Source organism: Elephantulus edwardii, unplaced genomic scaffold (assembly GCF_000299155.1).
Source record: "Elephantulus edwardii isolate Elephantulus edwardi_28Jun2011 unplaced genomic scaffold, EleEdw1.0 scaffold00092, whole genome shotgun sequence".
In the NCBI taxonomy this organism is placed as follows: Eukaryota; Metazoa; Chordata; class Mammalia; order Macroscelidea; family Macroscelididae; genus Elephantulus; species Elephantulus edwardii.
Window position 1 is genome coordinate 9,017,438 of NW_006399842.1, and position 12,265 is coordinate 9,029,702.

The window sequence follows — 12,265 nt, forward strand, 5'->3', positions numbered from 1 at the left end:
TGTAACCTTACTCTAAACCTCTTGACACAAAGCTCCTATTCATATTTTGCAGATGGCGTCACCAAGGCTTAAAAATGGAAATTTATGTGGCCTCACAATGCCACAGAGCTGGTAGATGGCAAGCTAAGGATTTGAATGATGTCCAAGCCCACACTCTTTCCACTGCTAGGACCCAAGGCCACTTTGGGAATCATTGTCACAAAAATGATACATGAAAGAAAAGTGTGGAAAATCAAAACGATTTTGAACTGAGTGGGCCTGTTATTACCTGTTGACATTCCTTGTCTTTTCCTTCCCCATCTAGGCTCCTCCCCAGTGTGTGTGTGTGTGTGTGTGTGTGTGTGTGTACGTGAGCTTGCACGTGCACATGGGCACAACCCCCCCACACCCTCACCCTCACCCTTACCAGGAGGGGTGGCTGACCAATCCACTTAGATCATCTTTCCCATCAAGTCCCCGCAAGCTCAGTGGCCTCTGACACCTGCTATCTAAACTCCAATGATGCGAGGGTGTCTGAACCCTTAGGAAATTAGAAAAGAAAATCATATTTTGAAGCTTCTTGGGGAAGAGCTTGAATTTCAGGCTCAAGCTTCTGTTATTTCTTGGATCTTGAATCATGCTGGGAAGGACGCTGAGGAGAGACATCAGAAAGGACTCTACAAAAGATGTAGGTTATTCATGGGTGAACTTTGAAAACATTATGCTCAATGAAGTAAGTCAGACACAAAAAGTCATGTATTAACGTGATCCTATTTATATGAAGGATCTAAAATAGACAAAGATAGAAAGTGGATTGGTGGTTACCGTGGACTATGACAAGCTAGGAATAGAGTTCTTGATTAAGGATTAGAGAGTTCCTTTATGAGTGATGACAAACATTTAGAAACAAATAACAACAGTTCTATAACATTATATGGTTAATACTGCCAGTAACTCCTGGAACTAGTAAAAATGTTTGTGTGCATTAGAAAAGAAGAAAGAAATAGGTCAGGCACAGACAAGCACAACAATGTTATTTCGGGATTCCTCGCCATCATTTCTTCAATAATGTTTATTGAGCATTGACTTTGTACTGAATACTGCTAGGTCTCCCCTGAGGAGGCAGCAGTGAGACAGCCATAATTGGGACAGGCATAAATAATCTCAGTATACATAGGGTTTATAATCTAGTGTGGGAAGACACATTTCAAGCAAAGCTCCATTAAGTGGTTATGAAATGTGAAGCTCTAGGGAGCTCTGGTGGCCTAGTGGCAAGAAGCTGTGCTGCAATCACAAAGGCACGTGGTTCGAGGTCACCAACTGCTCTGTGGGAGAATGATGGGCAGTCTCCTCCCATGCATTTAACTGCCTCTGACAACCTGCCCGAGGGCCAGCCATGGGTAGGCTTGAGCTCTGTGATACACAACAACGACAACTATGGAAGAAAGAGATAAAGAGCTCTGCTGGTACAGGGCATTGCACACTGGACTTCCAATTAAAAGGTAAGTTGTTCAAGTCCATCAGCAGAAGCTAGCACTATGAGCTGAGGGGAAAAAGATGAGCGGTCCCTTCCATAAAGATTTACAACCTCAGAAACCAGATGGAGAGTGGCTGTGACTATGATTTCATTCTATAGCCATGGGGTTTGGCATGGAGGAGGAGGAGAAGATCCTATGAAAGTGGCAAGGGAACTCTGAGGACAAAGCATTACTCAGGGCTCTCAATAATGACTTGGCCAGGTACTGAATACGAAGAGCTTTCTAGAGAGAAGACAAATCCTGAGTCAGGTCCTGTGAAGAGAGGGAGCATCCCTCCTAGAGGAACTCCAAACAGCCAGCAGGGCTGGAGAACAGGCCAGAGGAAGGAAGGGCATGGGCTGGAGAGTGAATGGCCTTGCAGACCTTATTACAGCTTTTGTAATCCTTCCTGGTCTTCATGGGTAGAGGCTTTTTCTCTGCTTCTCTTCACATCCACTGCTGTGTCTATTCCTATAACCAGGTAACCTAACGAATTTCCATCTGGTTAACGCCAACTTAAGGTGACCCTAATGTGTATCAGAATTGAACTAAGCTCCATCGTGGCTAATTTTAGGAAGTAGGTAACCAGGGCTTTCTTGTACAGCACCTCTAGTGCACATAACCTTTTACCCTTTCGGGTAGCAGTTAAGAGCATTCATTGTTTGCACAGTAAATGTTTGTGGAATCGGTGAGACTGCCGAGTCCCAAAGTCCCTGTGTTTCTGGAGCCCTGGATCTACTATTTTAAAATTTTGATGAGTCGTTTCCATGTAATGTCAGCTGAGATTGAATTGCATACATAGATTTGCTTTGGGAGATGTTTAAAGAAGTGATAGTGCTGCTATTTGAAACAGAAGATTCACTTCTGCACACAAAGGCAGAACTCAGATACTCACTCCCCAATCCTGGTCCCCTCTGAATGAGTGTGCAATGAACATGCAGCACCAAGCTAAACTGGATTAGCTAGAACACAGTCATAGCTGCTGTCCTTTTCCTGATTATGAACCTTGGCTGGACAAATTATTTCTCTTCTCTGAGCATTCATTGCTTCACCTAAATGGAATAATAAAAGTAGTCATTTTATAATGTTCTTGTGAAGTTAAAGTATTTATCTTGTTATAGTAAGCAGAACATAACTAATGACCTATACACGGCAATACATTTATTCATTCTTCCTAATATTACTGTTATCTAGTTACACACATATACTCACGCATACACACACACGCCTAAACTCTGAGCATCTGAATCCAGTCTCAGATCCTGCCCAAGTTTCAGTCAAAACCCTGCCGACATCCCTGGTCATCTTTCCTGGCAGGTGGATTCTGAGTCTTCTGTCTGAGGTTTCCAGCACCATGAAACTTCCCCAGCTAGTCTTTCTGCCAGCATTTTGCCTCCTTAAAGCACTGATTGATGCGAAGGCCCTGGGCGCCCTCTGCTGGCGGAGGTTACAAATAACGTATGCCTGTGGCACAAGCAGCAGCCTGGGGCCAAAGCCCAGACATGGTCCTGGGTCTTTGTGGTTGCTGTTTTGCCATTCAGTGCTTCATACTCAGGTCCTTCCCTTCCAGACTTCCACAATGCCCACCCTTCTCTATCTTCTTCCTTTTTCTCTTACTGCCCTTATACTTCCCTTGTCCAAGGAGGTGCCCTCTGTCCTGAGGTGCCCACTGTTGCCTCCTGTTGTCCTGGGGTCAGAGTTACTAAGAGCTATGCCTGCCATCTCCAGAGGGAAGAGACAGGAGGTGAAGGGCATTGGGGCAGAGAGGATGGTATTATCTCCCTCCAATGCAATTTAAAAAAAGAAAAAGTAACACAATTTCTAATGGAGACAATGCCTCCCCCCACCCCCCGTGGTAAAAGAAACTATAACCTTGATCTTTCTTCTGTAATTCACTAAGAAAGATCACATTAGTTCTTGGAGCCTCCAATTCCTCAGTGGTTAAACATGGAAAGTAAACATGCCTGTCTCCTGGCATTGGTGAGGAGTTATAGTGAGATCACACAGGTGGGTGGTCTCATCGTAGAGACCCACTGCCTCCCAGGTTCGGCCATCCACAGACCTTCAGCACCAGAAGAGGTGGACAGAGCATGCGCTCAGGAGACTGGCGAATCCTGTCCTTGCCATGTGACCTTGACTAGTTGCATAACTAATTTGTGTGTCTCTTTCTCTTTCTTTTAAGTGAAGATCACAGCAACACCTACCCCAAAGGGTGGTGCTGAGGACTCATGTTAAGTAGGGGGAATAGTACCTGGTTCATAACAGGTGCTCAATAAAAGGCTAATCTTAGGATTATTGTCATTTCATTTAGGCTGGCTAAGTAGTGATAACTTGCTTCTGTCCAGTCAGCTGCCTCATTGCTGACCCTCCAGTGGGTTTCTGAGGCTGGGAATCACACAGGGAGAGATTGCCCATCTTCCTCCCACCAAGCCACTGGTAGATTCAAACTGCCAGAGAGCTACTATCCCTATAGACTAAGCCTCCAGATCTCCCTGAGTAGCTATGGTGTTGTTATCATGTGCTTTTGAGTCAGAACCAAGCTGACTCCAGCAGTTTTCAGAGGCAGTAAATTGTATGGGAGTAGATTGCCCATCCTTCTCCCTCGGAGCAGATGGTGGATTTGAACTTGTCTTTGGGATTGTAGTACCGCTTCTTACCACGAGGCCACCAAGGCTCCCTATTGTTATGAATATATAGTAAAAGTTTTTTTCAAATATTGTTTATATGTATTTTCCCTCAAATTTATAAAATAAACAAATAAGTGTTGTCCTATGAAATCAAACGTATGTCGCTTTGAGAAAACAGCAGTGTCTATAACTGAGTAGCTGTAGTGGTCCCCGTTTTACAAATGCAAAAATTGAGGCTTGAGTGGTTTGCTTGAGGTCCCACAGCTGGGGCGTGATGCTGGCAGAATGGAGCTCCCGGCTTCAGTTCCATCACCACTTCAGCATTAAGTCAAGCCTCCAAGCACAGTGTGTGCACAGTGTGTGTGAGCTGGATGACTAGGACGTGGAGAAGATACTCACCCGGCTCTGTCTTTGAGGGAAGTTGCAATCTCGATAGCCCCTTCATGAGGGAGACATACGCAGTTCGGTCTTTAGATCCTGGCTGCTGTTAAGGTATCTTGGCACTTCCATCAGTCCTGCCCAACCAAGCAAACTGTCTTTTCATATTCACATTGCTGTTCCACACTCCCGGGTTTGCAGACAAACCAGAAGCCAACCACAAATACCTAGGGAGAACCCATAATTACATGCACACACAGACATAAACAAGTATGGCTCCACAGACAGACCTGCTCACACGCACAGAGACACAGAATAGCATGTGTAAATACACAAGTGCAGACAGTACCTGCACTGGCAGACCTCCCCAGTCCCAGTCCCAGCCCCTCAGCCCATGGGCTCTTCATCCTCCTGATCAAGGGCACCAGGTTCCCTACAGACCTCAGTTCAAATCCCAGCTCTAGCACCTATTGACTTTGAGCCTTGTTTTTTTCATTATAATGAAAGTAAAAGAGCTATCTTGAAGGATAGTTGTGAATATGAAATACTAAAACGTTCGTAAAGTGATAAGCATAGGAAATGATAAACATTTCACAAACAACAGAGATGGCATTAATGGTGATGAGGGTGATGTCCATGATGGCCCCTGCTCTGGACACTAATCTTGTTCAGCATGATTACGCATGGCCACGCATGGAAAAGGTGCTCACTAAATGAATGAGTAAATGCTGAGGTTTACAGATTCCTGGGGTGGGTGGAAGGAAGTGAAATACAGGAAATCCATCCAGGCCAAGTGATGATGGTTTTTAGAGCCACTTCTGAAGTTCCCGAGGTCCAGGCTTCACTTCAACATTGCATATTCTTATTTTCTTCTTTCTGACTTTAAAAATAAAAAAGAATAAGCATCTTCCCCTATTTGTTCTCCTCTGCATCCTCCTCTCTGGATTGTCATGAGTGTCACTAACACCGGGATTCTCTGAGAATAAACGAGCATCAAAAGTCAGATTTTAATATAGAAATGCCCTTGATAGCGTGTTTTCTGCTTGTATGCCACTGCTAAAGGAAGACTCACCACCTCTCTTAACAGGCTGTTGCCTTGTTAGGCAGGTCTCTTGGCTGGAAGATGGAATCCTCGCTCTCTACGATGAACCATCAACTATAACCCTCTAAAAATTACTCAGGCTTCTGTCCCCTGGAGTCACCCAGAAAGTATGTTTCTCTTCTCTGCGTGGCCCCACTGGAACTTATTAGGCTCAGGAAAAGTAGGGAATTTGAATCTAACCCATAGTTTTTTCTTGAAGCAAATAATTTCGTGATACAGGCCTCAATTTCCCCATCTGTAAAAGGAAGGATTTTGTCTAGAATATCTCTGAGGGCACTTCAGCCTCAATGACAAAAAACCAATCCACTACTTCCTCTTTTGTTTCCACTATTATTAGCCCTTTTCTCCAACTTAACCTTGGCCTCTCTTCTTCAAGCTGTTGATGCTGTTGATGCTGTTTCCAGTTCCCTAAAATCCTTGTTCACCATTGTCACTGTGTACGCAGAGGGAGAGTCAGTGTCTCCAGCAATCAGCAGCCTTGTCATTAAATCATTACAACAGCTCTGATATGTAAGTCTCATCTCATAGACAAAGAGACTGAGGCTCCAGGAATGACGGGGGCTTGTTCAAGATCATTTGGTCCCTAAGTGGCAGGTTGGCACCCCAGCTTGTGTGAGTCCAGAACCTGTTGTGAACTCCCATGTTGTTAGAACATTCAGGGAGGCAGGGGCACCTGTGGGGTTCCATCACCTGCCAGTTCTCTGTCCTGACACAGGTTACCTCCTCCCTGGCTTGCAGCCCCCCGAGCAGCCCCCGACTCCTTGTTTTGGCAGTCTGTCTGCTCCTCTCCACAGGGAGAACAACTTCATCAAGGACTTCCCCCAGCTGGCGGACGGGCTGCTGGTGATCCCGCTGCCGGTGGAGGAGCAGTGCCGGGGGGTCCTCTCTGAGCCCCTGCCAGACCTCCAGCTGCTTACTGGTAAGACCCACCATGCGGGGCCCTCCGTCTCCCTTCCTTGCATGCCCATCGTCACAGCAGATCCACGATGTGGGCCAGTTCCCTGTGCGCGCGGTGGGGTGGGCCAGGAGCCTGCCATTCCTTGGGCTTCTGCTACAACCTGTGCTGAACTAGGGGCTTCCCTGAGATTCACACTGTGCAGAGAGGTCATGGGGGGCTGGGGAGGTCTTGATCTCTGTGTGTCCAAGTCCCAATACATTTTTTGGTCTTGTTCATTGGCAATTTCATGACTTTCAATGTCTTGTTTTTCTCCCATTTGCCGTATTTTGTTTTGCTGGTTTATCTGTTAGTCATTCGAAAGCAAAATAGTGGACTCCTCAAACTTAAACCTCTCCACCTTGAGCAGAACCTTAGTTACCCAGCTTGCTTCTGAGTCATTACATCCATGTGATAGGCGAGGGTTGGAGTCTCTTCAAGGAAAAAGCACTGGTGTTAGGTGACACAGAAACTCTGTCAGGAGTCACTTTGGGGTGCCAGGCCTCAAATCTTTTCTTTTGACATTCATCTTTGCAGTCTTCCCGCCTGCCCCAGACCTGTCTGTCTTATGATGATGCTACAGGCAATAGACTTTTATGTTGCCGCAGTCTTTCTGTCCTATCCCAGGACATGCTTCTGCTTCTTCTTGTCTTACACTAGTTCTTCTCCTACCATTTTTCTTGGAGACTTTCCGAAGCTGTAAGGGCCCTGGACCTGCCTTCGTAATATAGTAGATCACTCTTTTTCAGGGGAGAATGGATGAGAGATGGTGAAGCTCTCTCCCCTCAGAGAATTATCCTCCAGGCGGGCCCCTGCAATGTGGCAGAGTTAGATATAAACCTAATGCTTAGTGCCAGGAGATCAGGGGTGCGTGAAGTCTCCATGGCCTTTCCTATGGAAAGTTAATGGAGGTTATATATGCAGACTAGTTAGCACATGCCAGTGTTGTGGACTCAATTTCGACTAGCAGTGACCCTCCACCAGCTTTCCTAGGCTATACGTTTTTTAAAATATTTTAATTTATTTATTTTTCATTTCAGTGAACATCTACAGAGATTTTGGAATTCCATTCATTCATGGTTGCACCCTTCTCCCCGCCTACCCAGGCTATACATTTTTATAGGAGGAGATGACCCATCTTTCTCCCTTGAAGCAGCTGGTGGATTTGAACCACTGACTTTTGGTTAGCATGTCAACATGTAATACACTATTCTACCAGAGCTCCTCTAGTTGTGCTAGAAATTGTTATTTGTTTTGACTGGGCAACCTTTGAATGTGTCCTAAGAGGAGAACTGTTAGATTTTCAGTGTATAATTTTAATATAAAACAAAACTATAGACTGAGACTTCACCATCAGGAAGCTGACATTCCGCTGGATGTCCCAGGCCAGATTCAAGGAAGGACCAGGATCAAGGAAAGCAAAGGGTGGAGTGATGGTCATTTATTGGAGGGGAGGAGCGTCCAAGAATGAAGTAAAGAGCAGGAGAAAGCTTTTCTAAATGACATGAGGATGGGAGGGGCACTTTTCCTCATGCACATGATAGTTCTAAGTAGAATAAACTGCATCCACAGCCGCCTCAGCTGTCTTGACCGCCTGTTAGGGAGGAGTCCTGCTGGCTCCGGCCCCGACTCTGCAGGAGCAGTGCACAGGTGGACTGTGGTGTCCGAGTCTTGTTGTGTAGGCTATTTCTTCTGCTCTCAGTTAGAAACAAGACCCTTTTTTCCACCAACCTCCCTCCCTCCCTCCCTCCCTTCCCAGTCTCTGCAACAAAGGACAGGAGAGGCAGAGCAGATAAACAGAGGACATATTTATAACAAAACACCCTCGCTCCAGTGGACATATCTTTAGGGATCATGAATATTTTACTTTAAAATGAAAGTGGCTAAAAAGATTATATTCTTCTTGAAAAAAAGCTAAGGAGGTGGGGGGGGGGGAAAGGTTGACAGTAATGGACAACTTTAATACTGCGGTAATGTCCAGGAAGAAATCATTTGTTCCAATGAGATTCTCATTTTAATCTTGGTATCAAATATCTCTGTAAGTGCCTCCTCACCAGGGGACAAGAGAGAGGAGAGAAAATGTGCCTGCCATTTGCAGAGCATGGCTACATAACAACAACAATAATAACAATTGCTGATGTACTTAGCATTTCTTTTTTATGGATTTTTTCCTGATTATAAAAGAGAGAGTTTGTGGTGCTTAGAGTAGGGAAATTAGAAAATGGAGATGAATATTAATCAGAAAATAAGAATCATTCATGTACCCGCTACCCGCAGTTAACCATTTGCTAGTATTTTGCTTTGCCTGCTGTTTTGTCTATAGCCATGTTTCCCAAAACGTATGCTATAGAAGCCAAGATTGAGTGGATCCTCTGTATAACAAGTGGGCCCGTGCCCAAGAAGGAGTCCTAGTGGTGGAAAGGGTCCATGTTTGGCTGCTAACTAAAAGGCTGCTGGTTCAACCCCTCTCTGTGACTCAGGGAGAAAGGCCTGCTGGTCTGCTTCTGTTACAGTTCTAGCCAAGAAAACTATACTGAGCAGTTCTGCTTTGTCACATGAGGTCTCTCAAAGTCAAAATTGACTCAGTGACATTTAACAACATAGTCAAAGAGGCTGCTGTCCACTATACCGTCATGCAACTTTAAGTACATATTAACTTATTTAAGGTGCTGAGAAAGTGTATCTTCCCCCCCCAAAAAAGAAATCACACTTTGTTTTGCCCATGTTTTCCAGTCTTACGTGAAATGGGACCTTTTTGTATATGTGCATGTTTTGCATGCTACCTAGGAGCATTCCGTGTTACCAGACAGGGAAACAATGATCCCCACTGCAGATCAGCATACCCTGAAAGGGCTGGATGATAAATGTGCTAGGCACTGCAGAGGCGAAGGGCTCTGCCTTCCATGCTCACCTGAGCCATCGTGGTACAGAAGCAGCTGGAAGCAATATGGAAATGCACAGAGTGTAGTTGACTGTTCTACACACACAGCGTTCCAGGCTACCAAAGTGCCTCTGCTTCTGTTATCTTCTTTGACTTGTACAGCATGTCCATGCCGTAAGGGAAGCATCAATATCTTACAGTATCAGAAGGGAAACTGAGGCATGTGGCTTGCCTCATAGCAAGTAACCACCCTGTAGCGTGATCGGGTGCAGATGATCCATAGATCTGCCCTGCGGTTGCTCCTATTTGCAGGGTGAAAGGCCCTTCTTTGCAAAGTGTTGAAGACAGAAATAAAGCAGGGTTGGGACTGAGATCACAGGCCTGGTTGGGACTGGGGCCTAGATAAAATTGTCAGACCCAGTGAGAGGCTATATCTTAAGTCTAAACCCCCACTGCCCTAATGCCATGTCCTTTTCACAGAACCCAGAGCTGTGGGGGTGGGGTTGTAACAATCGACTTCTAACTGATGGGATCTGTTTCCTCCCTCAGGGGACATCAGGTACGATGAGGCCATGGGTTACCCCATGGTGCAGCAGTGGCGGGTCCGGAGCAACCTATACCGAGTGAAGCTCAGCACAATCACCCTCTCAGCAGGTGAGGACCTCAGGTTGGGCCGCTGGAGAACTCGGTGTTAATCAGCATGGGTTCCTGAGGGCCTTGTGTGTGCCAGCCGTCCCTGCCATCAAACAGCTCAAGGAAGGCAAGCGGGAAAGCAAAGAGAGTTGTGTTGCGGCTCTAGAAACAGGAGCACTAGGGGTAATGTGGTAATGAGGCGATGAGAGAGGCTTCCTGGGCCAAGTGCAGGGGCAGATGGAGGAGAGCACCCTGGAAGGGTGCACCGAGGGTGCAGGTGGAGGAGGAAAAGAGCAGGGGAAAATGAAGTCTAAGTCACATTTCCATTCTTAATGTATTTTAAGATCGTGACTTTTAAGTTCCTCTCAGGAACCAATTCTGTTCTCTTCTGGAAGGTTTCTTTTCTGTTGCCTCTCCTATGTAACAATCACAGACACCACGCCCACATGCACTGCCTACATTTTACCCACGTAGGACCCAGGCTCCCGCTGCTGGGGACGGGCTGTGCCTCTTGAGATGGGGCACATCCTTGTGTGTCTTTGTAACTTTGTACGTGTGGTTCCCTCTACCTAGACCTCTTTGCACAGGAACGGTCTCCACGGTACCCTGTGACACTGACCCAGTTCCTAACCCCCCTCAGGAAGATGACTCGAGTCATTCCCACTGTGCTGGTTTCCTCAGTGAAAGCACTGGCAGGTGTGGGTGCCTGTCTCCACCACCAACCTGAGAACTGTGATGAAGTCTTGGGTCTTGTTTATTTCTGTATCTTTTATCCCTAAAAGCCAGCAGAGCATTCACATATTATTGATGCTCACCTTTGATGAAGGACTAAATAAACAAGTAAATGGAATATGAAAAACCGGGACAGAAGGAATAAATGACTCCAGGAATGAAGTCTAGCCAAGGGCTTTCCACCCGCCCCCTCTCTCACAACATTTGCCTGAGTTTGTTTGCTGAGTGTCCCCTAATTATTCACACATTCTTTTTCTCGTTTTTCAAACCCATTTTGTACAATCAACAAAATGGAGCCCTTTGAGCCTGGTAATTGGGAGACTTAACCTCCTGGGATGGAAAAATAGTAATTATTGTTTGACACCTGCCAAGAACTTTATAATGTTTTCTGTGTATGTCACGAGACCCTTGTGAGGAAGGTATTATTTACCCTCATTTTTCTTCAGATAAGGAAACTGAGGGTCAGAGAATGTAAGCAACTTGTCCAAGGTCACACAGCCAGTAAATGGCAGAAGAGCCGGCATGGAGCAGGGATCGGATTAACTTTTGTCTGTGTGGGTAGAGTCACAGGGCATCTCCATGATATTGTTATTTATTGCTTAACAGAAACCCTCTTATTATTAACACTGCTGTATTAATTATCCGTGGCATGACTTAAACGGGTTGATGGAGGGAGGTTGTTCTAATCAAACACCCATTCTCTGAGCCTCGTCTCTGTTTTGTCTACCACCTACTCACACTGTGCTTTGTGAGCAAGACTGTGATGTTCCTATTAGAACTACAAAGGTGAACCTGCTTTAATTAATCAATAATTACGCTCCTGAAAAACCCCTTGTAAATCAAGCACTGGCAAATTGGAGCTCGTTCTTAACGTTGGAGAGGTGCTTGCTCTTTCTATTTCACTTTGACCTGTCACAGCCTTGGTCGTTCTTGTAATCATCACGGCCAGTCAATGGCCTGCCATGTCTCCACCCCCACCCCCGAACTGTGCTCCGTGCTGGGCTGGGTGGAAAGGTGCAGGGAGGATTCTGGCTGATCAATAATCGAAGGGACTGGGGCCTCAGAGTTCAAAGGGGTGCATGGTGAAGATGTAGAGGGAAAGTGCTCCTGCCCACATGGTGTGAAAAACTACTGCCTGCAGAAGGGGTGACTTCCTGGGTCCTTGAAGCATGAGTGTGCCTCAGGGAGGAAGTGGGCACACAATTCAGACAGCAGCATGTGTGAGGAGGGTAGGGATGTCTGTATTAGGGGCATGGAGGATGTGAGTGAAGAAAGGGTGATAGAAATCAGAGATCACACTCATGAGAAATTAGGAAATGGATTTTCTTTAGTGTGAAAGCTTAGGGGGGGTTGGGAAATAAGTTCGAGGCCTTGATTGCCCAGATGAGGCCCTTGGGCCCAGGCAGGGAAGGGCCAGACAAATAGCTTTGTCTTTTTTTTTTTTCTATAATTATATTTTATTAATTTTCATAAACATTTACA

At 45.8% G+C, this 12,265-nt stretch overlaps 1 protein-coding gene across 1 annotated transcript in view; it reads left to right on the top strand.

The window, feature by feature from the left end:
* Positions 1 to 12,265, top strand: part of ASTN2 (astrotactin 2) — an 895,904-nt gene that overhangs the window by 533,890 nt on the left and 349,749 nt on the right. Inside the window, exons 11-12 of the mRNA XM_006890703.1 lie at positions 6,398 to 6,522; positions 9,968 to 10,072. Coding sequence (XP_006890765.1) covers positions 6,398 to 6,522; positions 9,968 to 10,072 — 230 coding nt within the window. The remainder of the gene's footprint in view (positions 1 to 6,397; positions 6,523 to 9,967; positions 10,073 to 12,265) is intronic.